The 21,892-nt window shown below is 40.8% G+C and overlaps 1 protein-coding gene across 1 annotated transcript in view; it reads left to right on the top strand.

Annotated features, from left to right (window-relative positions):
• Nucleotides 1-11,217: 11,217 nt before the first annotated feature.
• PTPRG (protein tyrosine phosphatase, receptor type, G) overlaps nt 11,218-21,892 on the top strand; it is a gene marked incomplete at its 5' end in the record, with an annotated part of 324,523 nt that continues 313,848 nt past the window's right edge. Inside the window, one exon of the mRNA XM_014946781.1 lies at nt 11,218-11,332. Within this exon, the coding sequence (XP_014802267.1) occupies nt 11,218-11,332 (115 nt within the window). The remainder of the gene's footprint in view (nt 11,333-21,892) is intronic.

Here is a 21,892-nt window from a genome sequence, read left to right as displayed (position 1 = left end):
TTAAATTGGTCATGTAGGAAAGAACAGTGACCCCGTGCCTTTTCAGACTGTGCTGCATACCATTGCTCTATGATTACAAAGTGCGCACCATTGCTGGCAATTTTTATCTATTTACTTCATCTGAGCTCTATTACTGCTTTTTTTGTTCTTGCTGCCAAAGGCCGTAGTGCTCTTGTTCTTAGTTGTATGAGGTTTTGTGTCAAGATCTTTATTGCGTTCTCCGGAGACAAATGACCAAGGAACCAAGTATTAGTTTTGGACCCTAAACAGCACCAGACCCTCCTGCTGGGAAATTTCTAGAAAAATTCTTGCCTGAGTGAAAAAATAATGGTGAACTGCAAAGCAAAGGTGGAAGTTTGATTCATTTTACAGATCAGCTCTGTTGTATTTATAGTAGTGTCTTTTCCCTTTGAACAGTGCAACTTACTTGGAAGGAAAGGAGAGAGTTCTCAAGATGGTAGGTCATGTTTGTGGGGCATATATCCCTGACTGACAACTTGTTCAGTCAGCACAAAAAAATCTCTATTTATCTCAGTTTCCAATTTAGATTTATGTTTTGGGAAATAAATGTGGATGAAACCCTCTGCTACAAAATCTGTATGTAATGCAAGCTGTCAGCATAAAAAAAAAAAGATGAAAAAACCCTGTTTTGTAGATCATAAGCCAAATTAAATACAGTTTTACACAAATAAAAATGAATGCTTGTTTGCTTGGTTCTACTCAGCATTTAAGTTTGATCCTAAAATAATTTTTGTGGATCTGGCTGGAATTGTTGTCACATGCTGGAGGCACTAAATCTGGCTACCTGAGTGCTGCTGATCTGTTTCAGTGCAGAATGATACAAATCTCAAGTTATTTTTTCTGGATCCGGGGGAGCTTGCTAGTTTATGCCCTTCCATCTTTCCTCCAGGAGATTGTGCAGACGTAGATGGCGAGACCTGACTGCAAACTGAGAGGAAGATATCTCACAGTGGGACCAGAGCATTTCCCCTTTCTTTTCTTAAATTGTTCTTTATTGAGCTTTCCACCTTCTGCATTAATTTGAGAGCCTGAACCAAATAACCAGGAAGAGATTGATGTGGCCTCACTTTATTTCCCACAGTCAATAAATTGTTAAATGGGCCAAAGGACACGGGTTAAAAAAATCATTTTGTATAAAGAATGAGGGATTTTTATTAGCTGACAGAGACCCTGTCTCTGAAGACTTTATAATGGGGCAAGTTTGATCTCATGCCATGCAGTGGGAGCAGCTCTGTTGGCTTCATCGAGTGCCTCGCCGCTCTCCATGTGAATGAAATCAGCACCGTGCCCTGCATTTTCTGCTGGATGAACGCTGGGCTCGCTGCTCCTTCGGTGTTAGAGGCAGATGAGTTTGGAGCGATGCCTTGGAGTGAGGACTCCATGTGGTGTCCGCACTGAACTCTTCCCCAGGAGAGGTCTGGCACGCTCCTATGCAAGGACAGAATATCCTGTGGGCTCTGTGTAAGTTTAGCAGGGAAGGCCCTGATATGTAGATATAGGCTTGTCTTTGCTGATGCAATGCATAGGTGGCTTTAGTGGCACGATGATATCAGTAAATGAAATTACAGGCTACCTATGGGGAAGTGGGAATATGTCTGGCAAGATGGCAGCCCGGATGGATAGAAATCATCCACAGATCAGGTCTGCATCACAAGGTCCTTGCTATGGTTATTTGGATGAGTCTAGTAGATTATTTTTTTAATCAAGATAGTTCTTGCTATGTGACTTAGGGGAATCTGTTTTGAAAATGTAGTAAGACCATACTATGACAAATGCTGGCAATGGATACAAGCAAATTCTTCTAGAGCGGAGAGGTGAAACTGGTGATTTTGCATGAGTTTGTGTGTTTTTCTGAGTATTACTGGGTTAAGTGAAATGAAAATGGTATGATTTTGCATGAAAGAAGGAGTTAAATGTACAAAATACTCCATTAAGTTCACATTTATTTGCTATTCAGAGGCTGCTCATCTAACACTGTGGATGCTGAAGCACTTAATTATGTGAGAATGAGGAGGAGACAGGTGTTTTCAGCCACAGTGTCTTCTGTTGTAAAACCCTTAAGCTTTAGGTACTTGCAATAAGGCAAGAAGGGACATGGTGTAGAGGAGGACTTTGTAGAGTAGGATAGATGGTTGGACTCGATGATCCCAAGGGTCTCTTCCAACCTAGACGAATCTGTGATTCTAAGTTAAATCAAGCCACCTTTTGCCACTGTTAATTCATTGTACCGACAAGTCTCCGTTATACGTTTCCCACATAAACCATGCCATGTATTAAGAGACCAAGATGGCTCCATCTCCCTGTGCCTGTGCTGGTGGATTCAAGTCCCTTCTGCACAAATACACCGTGTTGCTTCTGGATTCCAGCTTGATGGAAGCTTGACTGCAAGCTTGCCCTTGGAAAAATAGTGCAATCCCATTGGAACTGGCTGTGTGGGCCATCATTTTACCCAAATACCTGGGATTTCATTGCCTTGGTTCACTCTGACCAGGCTGCCCTAGATTATGGAGAAGTGAGTTTATCCTTTTTCTCCCTAATATCTGCTGTGATTCAGTCAGCACTGGCTGGGAGAGCATCAGCTTTCCTGTGGAGGTCAGCCTTGCTTATGAACCTCTGCTCTGAAGTTTTATTTCTGTGTTTGCATCACACATTGTTATGAATAAAATTCAGAGGTGATGTGACCCCTCTGAAGTGCAGCATGGAGAGGTGATGAACAAGGATGAGGATTCCTCCTTTTAAGAAATGCAGATAATGATGGTTAACAGAAGTCTGAAGGACTGTGAAGGATGCACAGACCAAGAGTTTTTCAAGGTTACAGAGTTTTCAGGTGCTCCTAATTATTTTTCTCTCTGACTACCCAAATCAGAAGCGTCTATAAGGAGTCTGATTTTTAGGATGTAATGTGCATTGTTCTTCCTTAAAGTATCTCAACTTAGATTCCTAGAATACCAGTCTGTTTGAAAACTTTGTCTTAAAGGTAAATGGAGTGTATTTCTGCATGTAGGGAAGTGTCAGGGAACAGTACAGTGGGATAAAGGTTTTACTCTGGATTTGGATCAAACACAGCTGGTTTTGATGTGTTTGTTTGCAGTTCTCAGTGATGGGGGTTGAGTGTTGCTGAAGCTGGGGTCCTCAAACTTCATTTCTGCAGCCATCACCATTGCACGCCGTTTGCAGTGTGACATGAACAGCAGCCTCTCCATCCTGAAGGAGGGGTGCAGTTGACTGGGCTTTTTTTTTCTGCTTAGCACTTCTGCATTTTTCTTAGGGGAAAATATAGCAAACTGGGTTTTTTTCATGACATGTTCCTCACACACGGTTGAGTTCATGTGCCACAGTCTGAGAGCCCTTAGTCTAAGGGTATTCCCCAAGTTCTCTGGCAGAAGCTATGCTGCTGGGAACTGTCCACTTGGAAGGGGGGAATGTTGCAGTTGGTTTAATTTGTGTGTTTTTATCTTGAGATGGAAATTGTTGGTGCTGTTGGTTATCTGGCTGAGTTTTCATATTCCTAGGAGAAGTGCTGCAGGTGATGCCAGTTGACATCAGTGATCCAAATTCACCAGCTATGTCATACTTTGCACAACTGATGCCAGCACAGTGTAAGGCATGAAAATGCAAAACCAAGCCCTTTCTAATCATCCAGCAGCATCTGTCTTTTCCTGGCCTCCCAAGCTTCTTTTTCTGAGTCCCCTTAATGGGGCATCATTAATGCAACTTGAAGTTGCCTTGCTGTCTTGCTAATGAGCTTTGCTCATCTTGCTTATAAAGCCAGGCAGGCTGAGAGAAGGATTGGTAGGATCTTGTGACTGAGGAGACTGGTCTGTTTCTCGGGAGGGCATCTGCTCTGCTGGACCATGGCTGGCAGCACTGGGCACTGTGCTTCACCTGTGTGTCCTTGTTCTGGTTTGGAATAAGGCTTGCTCTGAAGTAGGAGATTTTCCTGTTGCCCTTGAACTCCATCCCTTGTAATGTGAGGAAAAGACTGCACTGAAAATCCATTTTGTTGCTTGTCTGCATGAGCTCTAATGCTTTGGGACTTGCATTGTGTTGATACATGGGAGTAATGTAAGATTGCATTACACTTAACTCGTTGCCTTTGAACTCACAGGTTACCAAGGGTTAATGCAGCTAGTGACTGGTGTATTCATGTTTGGGATAAGGGCTTTTAATTCGGATAGTTAATTTAATCCCCACAGTTTGACAGCGTGTTCCCTGGACTATTTTTCATCTTCAAATTGCAGTCTGCTGGTTAGTTCCTGTAAAGGCCTGCTGTGCTCTGCATTTATGTTCTTGTTCTTTGGATTTGTGCTTTTATCACATCATCTATCAGACACGTGAACAACAGAGGATGAATGGTGTGAAAAGTCCCCGTGTCATTTTTAGGAACAGACCTGTGGATTGTGCTCACACAGGAATTAAGGGGCTGCCTGGGTGACTGTCATCTGGGAAAGGGATATACATCTCTTGGCAGACGTAGCGTCCGGGTGTCTGTTATTTCACTTAGTTGCAAGAAACTTGTGATTTGTAATTCCCATATTTTATTAATGGAAAGCTGTGAAAATTGCATGTGCATTCATAGGAGAATAGATTTTGCCTTTTATCTCATAATCAGAAGAAATCTCTGCAGTGTAATCAAAGGAAGTAGTTTCATTCAGAATATAATTTGTTGATGCTGTCTGACCACCATATGTTGTTTTAACTTTCATCCTTCTTTGGCAAGATATAAAGTAATCTCCAAAATATGGGAAACCATGGCTGAAGAGTCTGTTTAAAAGTAATGCACTATCAAAATGAATTAGCTGTGCCTGAAATATTCTAGATTTATTTGCTGTCAAAGGGTGGTAAAATATTTAAGGAAAATAGTCTAGTTTTGTTTAGGAAGTTGTCCGTGAAAGAGCCTAGAGAGATGCATTTAACTGTTATTTATTTTAATTGTACAAAAATATTTTAATTGTTTAATGTTATAAATTTATTTCCTATCAGGACTTTTTTTTTCTTCTCTCATTTTCCCTTCCGGCCCATTTGACAACATTTATTCTGAGAGATTGGCTGGCAGCCTAAACTCTTTTCAGCAGAGCATGTGTTCCAGTGTGTAGCATTGCAGTGTCTTCAGCTTACCTGCCTCTCTTTAGCACAGCCCAATTAAAAATACAGTAAATGCACTTAGATACTAAGATGCTGCTTTTTTTCAGTGAGGCTTGCTTGAAGTTGTAGGCTTGCAGATGGCTAAGTGTCTTGGCTCACTGATCTCTTAAACTCCATTTAAGAGATAATGCAAAAGCCCTTCAGGTAATGTATCTTGTGTTTTCCTGTTTTTGAAAAGTTTCCTATCTACAGGCATTGATTTGATACAAAACTAATTGCTAGCCTTCCTTATGATTTCATGCTTTTTTGCTACACATGAACAAGATTTTATTTTTAATGCCTCTGCTTTAAGAGTTTCCATAGTGTGACGCTACTCCAGATTCCAGTAGTCAAGTTTCTTGTCTCCAAATGCTGCCTTGTTTTCCAGCAGGTGAACTACATAAGTTAAGAAGTGTGTCCATATTAGGGACTAGGACTAAAACTGATTCAACTCCTAGTGGTCCACAGTGGTGAGTCACAGAAGGATTATGAGCTGGGCAATGTGTGTACCTTTGACTTTGTACCATTTTAATCGGAACAGCTGAAAACAGATTAGTGTGCAACCCTTGTCTTCAGAAAAGGCTTAAAAGAATCTGTTTGGCACACAATCTAGTTAATCTACCATCATAACTAATGATTTCACCATTCAGACATAAAGTATCGACCTTAAAGGATTTTTCTTACATAGCTGATGGCTTGATACGTTTTAAACGCTAATGCCGAGGGTATAATCTCTCTGAATAGTGTAATAGCTTTATATTTAAGGTAGATTGGGGATAAAATTTTGTGTTTTCATGTGAACTATTAATACCAGTATGGTATTCAGGCAGGAATTACCTTATCGTACCTCGGAGGGCACTTATCAAGTAATTTTTATTGGAAAGTTAATACGTTGAGACAGAGTGAATGGAAAGCTGATCGGAATGTTAAGGCATATCCCAGCATTGCATTGCTTTTGCTGTCTGCAGATCTGCGGGATGGGTTGATTCATTTAGCACATCATCAAAAATCATGTAGCGTTCAGTACCGATTAAAATTATATGAAATTGTGTGTAAGAGATTTCTCCATGTTAGCTTTGAAGGATGCTCTATTCCTTGCAGAAGTAGTTCTGATAGGTGCAGCACAACTCCACTGACTGCAGGTGTTACGCTTCAGAGACACCAATACTGCACCAGCAGCCAGAGGAGTTGCTCAGGATTTAATTTCACGCTTGTGTATCTGAGTGTAAGATTGGTCCCCTTCTCTTTTAATCGTGTATCTGCAAGTCTCAGACCATATATTATGGTATTCATTACTCCTCTGCCATCAGCACTGCCCTGGTGTATCGAATGAAACCTTGCAGGGCAAGGGCTTCTGCTGTCCCTTTTCTTCTTCTCTGCCTCCTCCTCTGTGTATTCCTGTATCCCACCCCACCCCTCTATTTTGGCTGCTTTGCTTTGAGCCTTCCTGGAGCATGTTCCTGCCCCTCCTATTGTCCCGATTTCCACTTCCCCAACTTTTTCCAGGGTTCCCAGAAGAGAGGAGCCTCCCCGTGTTTGCTCCATGCCAGACCAGCCCGCCTAATTGCTGGCTTTTCTCCAGCATCCAGTTCTGCAGGAGCGGAGCAGGAAACCACTTGGCTGCTCCCTGTTCTTGAGCTGTTAACTGTCTCCCAGCTAAAAAAGGGACCTGGAAACCTGTAGTGATTGGTGCTAATATAATTTAGCTTTCTTCAATATTTTCTCCAAAACTTGTTTGCATGTTAGAAACACCGGAAGATGTCAGTTGAGTTTGAGTCACTTATTTGCATGTATGGCTTCTGAAACCGTGGAATTGGAGCATTCCACAAACATGAATAAACATATTCTAATGGCTGGAGCGGAACAAAATATTTTAGCTGTATGTATTCTCAGTGAAAGAAACAGATTCAGCAACACTGAGATGCCCATTAAATTTTCATTGGCGGTATCAAGTTATTTTGGTCAGAAGGTCAGTCCCCCTAGAAAATCTGGAAAAAGTAATGATTCTGCCTGAAACATGAGATGGTTTTGCTATATGAAGTACTTACTTTTTTTTAAATGACTTGACTTGAATGCTTTGGTTCTTCCAGACTCTTAATCGAAAAGCCACTGTGTGCTCTGTTCTGTACCTTGTTCTGTACCCTCTATGAGAGAGTCCATTGACCCCAGTTGACTCCACAGAACAAAAGCACCATGAGATTGAATCTGTGGTTTCCTGATGACTTTACCAGTATAAGATATTGCCAACAATAGCTATTCGTTCCCACAGTATTTTCTTGGAGCGTTTGTGTGGCCCCATGCAGAAATGCCTGGCTGCACTGTGAATAGCCTGGGGACCACAGCCAGCTGAGGGAGGAAGGTCGTGTCATGATTTTTGATAGAGAGAGACCATTACCTTTCCAGTTCACAGCATGGCCAGAGATCTTGACCTGTCATCCTTTCCTAGTGTTTCTGCAGCTATCCAGTAAACATACATCTTCTCTAAATTGCTAACGACTACTAAATTATTGCATATTTTTAAGGGGACTATTGACATTAATGTTGGGCTGCCTAACAGTGATGCAGGATTTTATTTAGAATAGGATGTTCCAATTTGTTTGTTTTTCAGTCCTACAGAAGATATTTAGCAGTATAACCAGCAAGTTCCTTCCCACAGTTCTCTTGACAAATACTTGAGCTCCCCTCTTGGTTTGTAACATCCTTTCTGGTAGAAATAAATTTGTGTACAGCACGGCTCTTCACAATTTATAGGTGTAGATAAATGTACAAATCTATTAAGTGTCTATCCAGAAAACAAAAACTGCATATTTTCACACGGATGTCAGGTTTTTAATTGCATAAATAAGATGCTGACTGAAGCAAATGTTCAATTTGACATTAAAGTTAGGCATTCGTAAAGGCTTGGATTTGCATAATTTAATTTTCTGCACAGAGGATACTGAAAATCAATGGTATGATTCACAGCCATACCATGGTTGCTATGTGGCTTTTTGGTGGATCAAGCTGGGAGTACAAAGGGTTTTACAACTTCAGATGTTTCACACTGTCTCAGAGCCATTTTACCTTCAAAAAATATAGATTATTTAGACATAGTTTCTTTCTTCAGATGGCAAGGGATGCAGAAGGGCTCACTGAGCAGATATCTGCAGGAGTACCTTATACCTTGGAGGAGACAAGGTGAAATTTTTCTTCTGCTTGCAGGAATCAATTTTTCTGGGTGGCAAAACCCCCACAACTCTTTGCCTCCTCTGTGTAGAGGATGTTCAGAAGAAAGCTGCTGTTGTCTTTCATTTTGTAATAAGGAGGAACTGTAAGTTTGTTTCTCAGCACATATGATTTTTAAATGAATAATCGGGCCATTTTTTTTCTGATAGCTTTTCCAGCCATCCACCTAGGTTATTTCTATCTTCTGTTCTTTGGGTTTTTCATGATGTCTGATCTTTGCTCAGATTGTTGGTTTGTGAGTTGGTTCAGTTTTTTGGTTGTTTTTTTTTCCTGGGAGGGTTTGGGTCTCCACATTGCTTACCTGTTCTTTCCTGTTGAAATGAGCGTCTCTTGCCTCCCAACGAGGAAAATAAAGTATGTGATATAGTGTTGCCTACAAATCCTGGTATGATGTGTTCTAGCATTTCTAGTTTGCAGCCTGGAGTGAATTAGCATTTAGAAAGTTGCCAAGAAATCTGGAAAACTCATTCAAATCAGAGGCTCATAATAAATTGCACAATTAGTACCTTTGCTCACACAAGAGAAATTTGGCAGGGGCAAACCTGCAATGCCTTTCCTGAGATCGTGTGACTTTCCCTACCACTTTAGGATTCCAAAATCTGCAGAAATCCATGATCCATGTTGCAGAGCGAAAGTTGTCTATAAGTGGTTTAGGATACATGGACAGCCCTTGGACACAGCATGCTCTCTGCTACTGTGGTACAAAGGGGGTGTCACCCAGAAGCTGTTCTAAAAGAAAAGAAAGCCAAATTCTCAGTTACTGGTGCTTAATGTTCAATAATGTCCTGTTACAGGCTTCGTTTCAGCCCAGCTGTAATTGGCCTGGGAATAGAAGGGAGTACAGTGCTTGGTGACTGCATACAGGTAGCAGTGCTTTACATGGTTTTGTAAAGTTTTAATTTGAATTATTCAGCTAGTTTCTTACTGATCAAATAAGTGGTTTGGGATCAGTTAGACTTAAATTTCCTTAGAGCCAGGTGGTGCATACTTGTTCTTTACATTCCGTGTCTGTGGATCTAAGGGCTTTTTGTTCGTGTGCATTTATTAGAGCACAAAAGTTTTTGGCTGTGGTGCTCTGAGAAAGGTAGTTGAATTTATTACAGACTTTTTACTGACATTTGTGCATTTATGTACCTCTGGTTTAGTTCAGTCAGATGCATAGAAGCAATAAACAAACTTTGCACATAAAAACCCCAACCTACTTCCTCATGGAAGCTATATGTTCCTTTATAAGAAAAGAAATAAATTGTTTGGGCCATAAAAAAAAAAATAACCCTAGGATTCAGTGTAGGATGCTTTCTTTTCTGTTTTGGAAAGCCAACCATATCCTCGGCTGTATGAAAAGAAATTTGGCCAGCACATGAGGGAGGGCATTCTGCCCTCTGCTCTGGCGAGACCCCCCCATTGCAGTGCTGCCTCCAGCTATGGGGCCACCAACATAAGAAGGACATGGACCTATTGAAGTGGGTCTAGAGGAGGCCATGAAGATCCTCTGAGGGCTGGAGCCACCTCTGCTGTGAGGACAGGCTGAGAGAGTTGGGGTCGTTCAGCCTGGAGAAGAGAAGGCTCCGAGGAGACCTTATTGCGGCCTTTCAGTACTCACAGGGGCCTACAGGAAAGGTGGGGAGGGACTGTTTATGAGGGAGTGTAGTGACAGGACGAAGATCGTTCAGCCTGGAGAAGAGAAGGCTCCGAGGAGACCTTATTGCGGCCTTTCAGTACTCACAGGGGCCTACAGGAAAGGTGGGGAGGGACTGTTTATGAGGGAGTGTAGTGACAGGACGAAGAGTAACAGTTTTAAATGGAAAGAGGGTAGATTTAGAGTAGATATCAGGAAGAAGTTCTTTACTGTGAGGGTGGTGAGACACTGGAACAGGTTGCCCAGAGAAGCTGTGGCTGCCCCATCCCTGGAGGTGTTCAAGGCCAGGCTGGATGGGGCTTTGAGCCCCTTGGTCTAATGGGAGGTGTCCCTGCCCACGGCAGGGGGGTTGGAACTAGATGATCTTTCAGGTTCCTTCCAACGCAAACCATTCTATGCTTCTATGAATTTAATTCCTTCCAGCTTGTAAAGTTTTACAAGGATTTCTTTGTTACTGGCCTCTCCCTTTTGTGTCCTAAGGCATGGGTATTGCACGCTGGATGCTTGTCTGACATAGGCAGCCTTCCCCTGGCTGGAAGGCAGTGCTACGTGTCTCCTTGCTTGAGTGAATGACATGAGGCGATGCTGTTTGAGTTTTGCTTGTGTGGAGACTGCTACCCGTCGTGCCGTGGGCTCGGGTCTGCAGGGTGTATGTGTAGGAGACTCATTTGGTCCCGACCAAAACTGTTCTATGTGGGATTTTACGATATGGTTTAAAATAGATGCAGTTATGACACCCAGAATAACACTGTACCAGCATATTTTACACACTTTTTTTTTCTTTTAATGTTCTTGATAATTTTTGTGTTGAATTAAAAATAGTAGTTTGGTAGTCACTAACAAAATAAGCTAACTTTTGGGTCTAGGCAGAGAAAGTTTGGTCACATGTTATAGCTTGTACTTGTTTGCTCATGTATACCAGAGTTTCCTTATGGAAATTACTAGATCTACCCAGGCATGTGCCAGGTCAGAATAGACCATCAATTGAGTCCTGGCTTCTGTGAACCATCTCTGGATGGTGGATTTTCATGGGTGAACATTCCTGTTTATTTAAAAATAAATAAATAAAATTTTAATTTTAAAATTATCTTTGTTTTTTTGTTCTTTTAAGTGAAGCCAAGTTTGTAGTCTCTGCTCAGCAAAGACTTAAGCTTTACAGTATAAACTTCAGGGATTAAATACCACTTTCCTAATGATTCCTCCTGCTTCTCTTCCCAGCTCTGACTGAAGGTTATGTTGGCTCCCTGCATGAAAACAGACATGGTAGTTCCGTGCAGATACGGAGGCGGAAGGCTTCGGGGGATCCTTACTGGGCATACTCGGGTGAGTTGACTTTTTCAGAGGACTGAAACATGAAATATCTCCAAAATCAAATTGCTTACTTGCTTTTTGTTATTACTACACTCAAAAATAGTTTATATTTGTTTTACAGTGTATTTTCTTGTGCTGGCTGACTTGCAAAGTCCCTCTACACACATCCTGTCCTTCTTGCATTGCTACAGTTTACCTGCAGGATTTGCTTTATTGCTCTGCTCCTTCTCCCAGTCTTCCTTTAGTTTCTTAACACACCCTTAAAAAGGCATACTTCCACAAACTTTTCTTCAGTCTTCCTGTCCAATCAGTACATTTCCAAGCTCACCAGTTGCTTACTCTGTTGAGCCTTCTAGGAAGACTGTAAACATCCATATATACTTTCAGAAAAAAAAAAAAAAAAAAAAAAAAAAAAAAAAAAAAAAAAAAAACAAAAACAACAAAACCTTAGAAATTTTACAATTATTTCTCTGTGTGCATCTATTTTTGTGGTACTGTATAGTGACGATAATGAGACCTGTCAGTGCAGCATCACACCAGGATGTGTGATGCTGGGGAGGTAGGATGTTGAAAGGGTATTTTATTGTTTGCCCCACTGCTCTTTTAAGTCCTATAGAATACCTGATGTATCTGCACAATTTTGAATTGCCAGAAATCAAGATATTCTTTGAGGTATGGTTTGATAGTTGGTTCAAGTCTAGAAAATTCCAGGTTTTTATTTGAAGTTTTAAAAAAAACCCCAACAACTTGAAATAAATAGCTATGTTGACTCCATGGAAAAATGTATAATATCTAGAAAGTTTTTATGAAGCTTTCCAGCATTGTAATGAACTTTTGAGTGCTTTTTTGGAAGATCTGAGATGCATTTCAAATGTTCGGTGCTCATCCAAGAGGAATGTTGTGCAGGCCTAGTTTTAGCTGAAGGAAAAATATTACTTTCTAAGAAGTCTGAATACTGATACCAGGTAAACAGGAAAATGTTAATTTTTGACTGCCAACTCCTCTCTTTTATACAGACCATAAATTTTATTGGAAATGAATGATTATAGGTCAGCTTAGAGGTTTTTTTGCATTAATATATAAAATACCAGATGTCACAAGTTTTCTCTATTAGATCTCAAAATACAAGCTATCTCATTTGCAAATGAGGTCATGCAAGTAAAATAAATCTAATTTTCGTTATATAGGACAAATGACCACCTTTTCTTAAATTTAGAGATTATCAGATGGAGAAATATTGCCACAAGATATACTACTATATTGCAGCTTAAAATGGCTTTTTTAGATTTTAAGCCCCTGAACACATAAAGAGCAGAATAGAGGAAAAGAGCAGAAATAGAGGAAAAATTTGTATGTTGGAATGGATGGCCTATTCCTATCTGCTGTCTTGTGTAAAATATTACAAGTGAAGTGCCACTTGGCAGGTTTATTTTGGTTTTGTTACTGAAAAATGTATTTGGAATATTCATTGTAGATACTTAATGAAAACGTCTTAAAAAAAATAAAAAAAAGGTAAAACACTAGTGGAATTATTCTGTTGCATAGCTGTCAAAACTCCTTGCTTGAGTTAATGGATTTTTTAAATTTTTTAACCAGTCCTGGTTTAAAAAAAAAAAAAGTGGGGGGAGGAAGCCCCAAAACAAACAACACTCCTCCCTAAACAAACAAAGCAAGCAACAGAAAATGACAAACCCACCACATACCAGTTTATGCATAGGCAGCTTTCCTAGTTTTCCTATTTCTATTTTTGTGATGGTATTGTTCTTCCTTTATGAGTAATATCACTTGTTCACCCCTCCAAAAAAGCTTTTACCACCCACGAATCCTTTTAGATTTATGTCAAAATAAAATGCATAGTCCTGATGTGTAATTATACCTTACGATTTGGGGTTTTGCATCCTTTTGTCTATTGATAAATCTCCCGCTTCTGTGAGGAAAATAGCCAATCTGCGTTTCAGAGAACAGATAGTGACTTCTCAGCTGTCAATCACATGCCACTCTACCTGATTAGTGCTATCTAATTAGAACCTTTTTGTCACTATTGCTGATAAAAGGAGTAAATTAGGAGATGGAGAAAGTGGAAATGATATATTTACCAGCACTTGTCAAGAAACCAGAAGAGGATGTAATACTGCTTTCTCCGGATGCATTGTCAGGCTACTGTTTGAACAGAGTGACTTGAAATGCCATTCCAGGGAGAATGTAATTTGGGATCAAGTATTCCAGGTGGGTCTTCACCGAAATTTTTGTGCCATGAAATACAGGTGTGAGCGCACAGCCTAAGTGTCCCGGCTGTGTGGGTTGGGTGTATACTGCATCTGAGCAAACCCGTCCTGGCACGGATGGAGATCTGGTGTCCTCCTGAGCCACATTGTGGTTTCTGCCTGCAAGGAGGGTTAGCTCTGCCTTGCTGAGACCCACAATGAGTGCCTGGCAGGAGGGATCAGGGCCACATGCAAAGTGTGAATGCCAAGATGTGGGCAACGATTTTGGGTTGTGTCTGGAGGGAAAAAGCAAAGGCAAGTGGAGATTTGAGAAAGACATGGTTATTTCTAAAGGAATTTTCTAGGGTTGATGCTATGTCTTGCAGGAGTCTCAGTATTACCAACATCTCTCTGAGAAAGGAAGGAAATGAAGATGAGCAATTAGGTGGGAAAGGAGCCTGTGCTGTTAGAAATTGGAGGTTGCTACAGGCTGCTTTGTCATGACTTTTCACATGTGTGAAGTTTCTCTCTCTCTCTCTCTCTCTCTCTCTCTCTCTCTCTCTCTCTCTCTTTCTTCCCCTCACTTGGTTCCTTTTAGCTCCATGTGGGATTTTCAGCCAGTTCAGCCTCTCTTATCCGATGTCTTTTGTCCATATTTGCTCACTGAGGGGGGCAGAGGTAATGAAAATGCCTAGCTGCTGCGTTTAGGTTGAAGATGGGAATAAATGGTGGGTGGCAGAGCCCAGATGCCAGACAGATGTTTGTTTCTAGCCGAGCACAGTGAGGAGGATGATCATGCTATCTGTTTCTTTCTCCTTGCTTTTCCATTCCCCAGAATATTTCCCCGGAACCCTGAGCAGGGCTTGGCGAAGCAGTTTATGTACTAACAACATTTGTCCTGCGGGAAGGGTTTTGGACATGACTAGGAAGTTTACATCAAATGAGCCTACAGAGAATGGAAGCCTTACTCTGCAGCAAGCAATTAGTCCATGTCAATGGTTTCCAAGCTCTTTTACAGACATTATCTGGTAGGTTGCTTCCCTCCCTTATCCTCAAATGGTTAGGCCAGCTTCCCTCCAGTTAGTTGTACAACATCTGCTGGCCCAGCCCCAACAGCTGTGGGCAGGAAAGAAAGTTCTGCTAGACTATGTGCTGGTAAATCTGAAGTTTCTTCTGGGGGAATTTGTCACTTGGAGTAAATAAGACTAGGACAGCTTCTGCGAGCCATCAGTGGACAGCTATCTGTTGAACCCTAATATTGACCAGCACGCCCATGTCTCTGCTGGGCCTACATTAGGCTGAACTATGCTTTTATATTGATTTCAGTTGAGCTGTACTGATTTATAGCAGCAGAGTCTTCTCTACATTTATGTCTGTGCCTGCCTGCTTGCAGAACTTTTGTATTTTGGAGCTTAAGTGTCCTGTAATAAATCCCAAGGTGGGGGTGGAGAGGCCTGAAAGCAGCCAAGCAGTTGTGGTTTTCCTGCCTGACGGTGAAAAGAAGGGCACAGATGTACTGCAGAGAGTCCTCAAGTTTTTGTCTTCCACAGGATATACCTGTCCTATACTGTGCTTTTAGCATAATTTCTCGGTAGCCTGTAGGAAACCCTTCTGCTGCTCCATGCTCTTGTGGATAGTGAATGGTCCAGGAACTGGTTTTAACTCTGGAGATCAGGAATTTTCCTGGTTTCATGAGCCATCTAAGGCATTACCATGTACTGCCTGGTAATATTGCTCCTCTCGGGCAAAGAGTTTGGAGAGGATAACCTTCAGATTTTCATCAGGAGTCAGAGAACCCTCAGTTCTGTAACATTTGTACAAGGCATCTACATATCTAAATGTCCCTGTGACAGGAACCTGTGAACTTCAGAGTCCTGTGCTCATACTGCCTGTGCCCTGGATGAAGCTGCAGAGCCTGTACCACAGAGCTCTCGCTTCACTGTCCGATTGTGAAGGATTTTTGAGCCTTAAAAATAAGCCTGTTGTCTACAGATGCAATTCTGACTATACCATTTATTCCAGTTCAGAAATAAAACTCGCAAAAATAAAGACTAGATAATTAAATGAAGAAGGCCCGTTTTAAATGTGTTCTGTCAAAAAGATAGAAGGAAACACAATCAGCTTTTCAGAAGAAACTTTGTTAAGTCTACGCTAACAGCTCTTTAAACCAAATTCAGAAGTAAGCAAACACTGAAAACAGAAGACTAACTTGTCTTTAAATAGGAACTGCAAGACTAAACAGAGATTGAGGCCTCCTAGATGTTCTCTTTAGGATTTTTCAGGAAGCTCAACCTACATTTCTAGGGTGATTTTTCTGCAGGTGTGTATTCATGTATGTTTTGGCAAAGTACTTACTCCATGATCATGTCTTATGATTTGCCAAAGACATCGTAAATTGCAACTTCCTAAACTACAACACATTACTTGTGGTGTAATAGGAATGTGGAATAGGTGCAGCACAGTCAAAGCAAGAAGTAGGTGTGGATCCTGAATTTGCTTCAGTGCCGTCCCGTCTTTCCACAATAATATTTTCTGTTAGACTAACCACTGAATGGACAAGTTTGAAATTATTTTTAGCTCATCCTTATAATTGCCACAGAACTCACTATGTTTCTAATATCCATGGTAGCAACAGGTAGTAGTTCAGGTGCTTTGTCATCAGTGTGGTAACATTTTTGTAATTATATAACCTGTTTAAAAAAAAATGAAAACAAAACAAAAAACAAAACTTGAAAAGAAATCCTACAGAAATATGCAATTGATATGTCTAAGAGACCCAGGGCTTTCTGACTGGCCTTCCCTTGTGTCATGTACGCTACTTCACAGAGCATAATATTCCAGACATTTAAAGATGCCTCTCAGTTTCAAGTATTGCATTTGTCAGTGCTGAGAACACTTTGCTGGTGACCTGAGCAGCCATTACTTTGCCTTACAGTAGCCCAAAAAATGGGTAGTGAGAGGGTCAGGACTAAGAGGAGATTACAGTATGAGATGCTGACGCAGATGTATGTATCTTAAATGACAGTAGCTCTGAAGGGCCTATATCTACTCATACCTGTTTTTCTGAAAAACTGTTATGTGAAATTAATGTGACAATCATTGCAAGAGATTGTGGAAAACCACAAGTAGCAATGGGGAAATACTGCTCCTTACTCCGTTACTCATACCAGTTATGACTCTTCAGATACAAGACGTGATGTCTCATTATTCCCTGTACTGACATGTGTGATCAAGGGGTATGAAGTGGGAGGCTGTACTGTCCTGCGACAGGATGTTGTAGGTGATAGTGCTTTTGTCACTGGAGTTTCCCAGTTGAGCTGTGGTGCTGGCACTGGCAGGGCTGGTGTACCCTGCTCTCTTCGTGGCTGTTCTGCTGATCAGTGTTGCAAGCTGACTCATTCAAGGAACACACTCTTTAAGTAATCAAAACCATTTGGGCTTCTTTGAGAACAAAAAAGCAGACACTGGCTAAGGATGTATACGTGTTCTTTTACTTGTTAACTGTGGCTTTGTAGAGAAAACCCTATGTAGAAAATGTATACAGTTGCTTTTTCTCTTTAATCTTATGGTGTATTCAAGGCATCTCTTTCCTCTTTGTACCTTTGATCTCTCATTTTCTGTGTGAAATTATTAGCACTACTTATGATGCTTCTGTTCTTTATGCGTGTCCTTTCTGATGTTTTTTCTGCCTAAAATGTTGGATTCTTTCTCTCCAAGATTCTGTGCAACTGCCATGAACGTTAGTAGAAGTTAATAGAAGAAAAATAGCCTTCACAAGAGTAGGTATGACCCTGTCAGTGGGGAAAAGTGTCCATTAAGAACAGGAACTGTGGCCACGTTTCCATGCTAGTGGACCCTGTCGGTGTGTGAATGCTTTGTCCTACAACACTTAGGCAGTTATTGCTGTCCTTTAAGATGCTATTATTTAAAATATAACCAGTGGTGAATATAAGAACTGACTGTTCTTCTCAAAAGCAATTGCTGGTATTAAAACAGGAAAGATCAGTAAAGGTTATTTCCTGAAAGAACAGCAAATGGTGTTAACTGTGATGAAATGTAACTTAGTGATGTCCTTTGTAAATGTGTGAATTTCTCTCTCTTTGCTTAGATTGTTCTCATTAAATAAGCTGCTAATGTGAATTGGACAGGAAATAATCAGCACATAGTAGGGAAAGCATCAAGACTTATTGAACTGAGAGGTAACTAATGGCCTATTTGCTGTGGTCAGTATTTCACTCTTTCTGTCCCTCAGAATAATAAATCTTGATATTGACCAAAGCTCTGGCATACTGGGTGCACAGCTATTGTTCCACTGTAAGAGTACTCATCTCTGTTAGATGCAGGATGGTTAAAATGAGCAGGTTCTGCATCTCTCCCTTCCTTGTTCTTTTAAGCTGACTTTCTGAAAAGGATCTAGGCTGAGAGAACTAGGAAAAATATTCCTATTAATATCTCATCTGATCAGTAAACTGAGCTTTGAATATTTTATCTGAGTTCATCGAGTAGTCTTCACTGAACCCTGCTGAAACCAGCTGTGATGCATTGTTTCCATGTGCAATCTGATTAGAGTAACAGTTGTTAGAGAAATCAATGCTTCGTTCTTTCATAAGAGAAACATGGAAAACCATAGCTTGAGAGTTTGCTGTTACTGTCTAAGCGTGAACCCTGATTTTTTAATGTGCATAGCTAAAGCAAGTGGTATATTGCTGTGAGTTTCTAAAATAAACAGGAAATAGAATGTGTATATTTTGGTTGTTTCTATTCTGGGCTCTGGGTCCAGTCTCCATGTTCATGAGCTAGGTAGGCACTGTACAAATGTGCATTAGACACGTACTTCTCTGCAGAATCTGTATCAAAATATGCGCTTACTAGAAGAATGTCAACAAGAATGCTTTTAATCTTTCTTTAGCAATTCTGCATTGTGAAATAACAAATACAAAATACTATGTTTTGTTTTTGTTGTGAGCATGAAGAAGTAAGTTTTCAAGTCCCTATCACTGAGAACAGGAATATATCTTCCTAACCATAAGCTAGTGTGAGTAAGGAATTTACAATCACATCTGTGTTGAGTATTTAACATTAGCAGTCCTCTGAGGAGAGCCAGCCTTGCCGGAAGCAGTCCAAGTAGTCTGTATCATTTTTGCTAAGCCATATTGCTGGGGAACACAGCTCTGATTGAGAGTCTTGTCATTTACTTTGTTTGTCTATTGGCAAGTTTCTAAATAATCTGCTAAGAAAACCTCACATAGTAATTTAGTTTCTACTTAGACACAGACGCGATTTCCTTATTGAATACCATTAATACTGTTTTCACTCTCTTCTTGCCACCTTTTCTTGTGTGCCATGCTTACAGTTTATTCCAAGTTCTGTCATAGTCAATCCTGTATCCAGTTATAATGAAATGGTTGACTAAATTTTTAAATGTTGGACACAGTTATGGTGAAATCGCCTTTTTTCCTTTTTTTGGTGAGGTTCTTTCTGGAAGTTGATTGTTTTTCATGACTTAAATATATTAAAGCAAATATCTGATTTTTGAACATTCTGAAATTTTTCTTTACTGTTTTTGAGTAGGTAGGCCATTGGCAGATGAGCACCTTTGAGAAGCTTAAGTATGAGGTACAAAGAACCAAGCATTCCCTCAACTTTCATTCTTTCATGGAGTTTTTCCCTACCACAGCACAGAAGTATAAAATAACTCCAACAGATGCTAGATTAAATTTTCCGGGCTTCAGATACAGTTGCTCCAATACTACATCGAAGTATTTTTGCTTTGCACTGGCCTGGCTATCTATGCTGAAATGAGGAAGCACAAAGAGCTGCTTTTGCTGGGGATTGGGGGGGGCCTCACTTCTTTAGACGTGTACTCTGCTTTGGGTTGCCTTTTCTTTCAATGTGAACACTGGGACATTTGTAGAAAACCTCTGGAATGACAACAACCAGGGCACTGTTTCAGAAAACTGAAAGTGTGCTGAAGAGCACCAAAACATTGTCAATTTAGCTGTTTTCTAGGCATTGAAATAAGAAACAGCATAAAATATTTCAAGCTCTCCTTTAGACATAAAAACATGTGAAACACCTATGTTTTAAGCATACAAAAAGAAGATGGAGTATTTAGGTAGCAGCTGTGACACAAGCTCAGCAAATGGACTGGAGGATACACAGAAGATTGGAGTCTGCCGTTGCCTTGAGGTTCTTGAATGATGGCAGTAATATATTGAACTTCCAGCCTTGATTTCATATGTAACTGAATGCATATAGGAGAAGAGTAATGGGGAAAAACGTCTGAGAACAGCAAGGATACTGAAATGAAAAACAAAGCAAGCAGGGAAGCTCTGAATAACATTGTAGTGTGTGGATAAAAAGAAGTATCTTGGCACAAACATTATTGCAATAGCCCAAGCATGAAATAATCAAGAAATGAATCAGAATTCTAGTTGCAGGATATAAGCGGAGTCTTTGTATGAAAGGGCTGAACAAGGCTGGTATTGCAGTTGATGAAGGAGATGTAGAAGTATTTCTATTATTTGTGTGATGTCAGATGGCTGCTTTATGTCATTCCAGTTGCTGTTTAGAAGATAATCTTCTTTTCAATATCTCTGGCCTAGGAATTGTCCCATCTCTCCCCATTCCTGGAAAGTGTCTCTGTCTTGCAGAATATGGTATCAAAGACTTGCAGCGTTTAATCATTATCCTTGAAAAAGCAGCCCCTGCTGGCAAGAGGAGTACATCTGCCCCGCTGGGTTCTCTTGTGAAGGGAAGAGTGAGTTGCAGCAGCACTGTGGTGAGCTGCTGGTGGGCCATTCCCACCCAGCCCATTGCCATAGATGTGTAGAGGTGCCATGCAATTCTTCTGTATTGAACATCAGGTGCTTATTAGAGAAAGGCAGAATTAAGAAAAGTCTCATCCATGTATGTTCTGAGATATCCTTTGGTACTGCAGTACGAGTGCTAGGCAGTTGAGGGAGTTCTAATTCCTGTCATATCTCTGAGGCAGATGTGTTTACCTGATGGGAAGTGATGGACACAGCAGTTTAACTTCTTTGATATATCTCATGGGGCATACAGCAGAGTTGGAAATACAGCCCAAGTCCCAGTGCTGTGCACTGTTTCTTAGGCCACACATCCAAACTGATCAAAGGCTAATTAAAGAGATCTCGGTTGCCTTGGAGACTGCCTCTTCTTGGGGAGTGACCACATCAATAGCACAGGTGTTGACGTGGTTCCTGAGCTGATAGGAGGCCTTCCTGAAGGTGATCCAGCTATGGAACCTAATTCTTCCTTCAACAGCAGACTAAACTTCTGTTGCTGGCTGCTTTATTGAAGCTCTTGGTCCATTTGGTGCTCTCAGGTGTTTTGGTTTTTTTCCAGTGGTGTTGAGACAATGTCGGGCTTGAATAAGAAGACCTTCTTTTCCTATTCAATATGCTGAACATTTGGCTCTAAATTACAAAGTTTTTTATTAAAGACTGCATATGCCCAAAGAGTTGGATGGGCACACTTTTAGCCATCAAATTAAATAAATATGAAATCCTGCAATGGAGTGCAGAGCTCTGCATATAAATTACATCTTTAAACAGCACTTGAATGATTTTCTGGAAATGTTTTTAACTCTCCTCTGAACTCTTAAGGGTCATCTCTGTAGCCTTCCTATCTGAGGGAGGCTATTGGCACCGGAATGATTTATTGAAGAGGTATGTTGCTCTGCAGTATAAAAGTAATGTCAAGCCTTACTAAGAACCAGAGTATCAAGCTTGTAGTTTTGCAGAGCTGAGAAAGCAAGTGGGTTTAATTCAAGTGAACCCTGAATGAACATTTCCTAAGTATGTGTTCCCACCCACTCCACTAATACCACCCAATTGTGACGTGAGTGGGACTGCAGGTTGATGTTTTCAGGACAGTTAGTGAGATGACCGATTTCACTCATGAAGAATTAGGAGCCCTGTGTCCCTGTTGCAGGGATATGAAGATTGCCACTTGAGCTGACACACTAAGGACTGGTGGGCATAGCTGAGTCATGGAGTCCTTATGGTTGAACCCTCAGTAGGGTGAGGTACCTTTGAGATGTGTGACTGCTTTAAAAATACCAGCAAACAACTCTTCTACCAAAGGAGTCTTTGTTCCTGTGAGTATTTGGCCTTCTATCTTTCTCAAGAAAATCCTTCCTGCTGTCTTCCAAACAGTACTGCTGAGTTTCACATAAGCCAGTCAGCTCTACCCATGGCTGAAATAGACCCTTCCTCCCCTACATTTCTCTTTGAATGTGTGTTTGCTCCACGCTGCTGTAGGATTACAGCCTTGCAGGCATGTGCACAGGTACCCATCTATCCTAGCAGAGCTGCTATAAGGTAAGGTCATGTTGTGATCGCAG

The sequence above is a fragment of the Calidris pugnax genome, unplaced genomic scaffold (genome assembly GCF_001431845.1).
Source record: "Calidris pugnax isolate Ruff unplaced genomic scaffold, ASM143184v1 scaffold81, whole genome shotgun sequence".
In the NCBI taxonomy this organism is placed as follows: Eukaryota; Metazoa; Chordata; class Aves; order Charadriiformes; family Scolopacidae; genus Calidris; species Calidris pugnax.
This window is presented reverse-complemented; position numbering and strand designations above follow the sequence as displayed.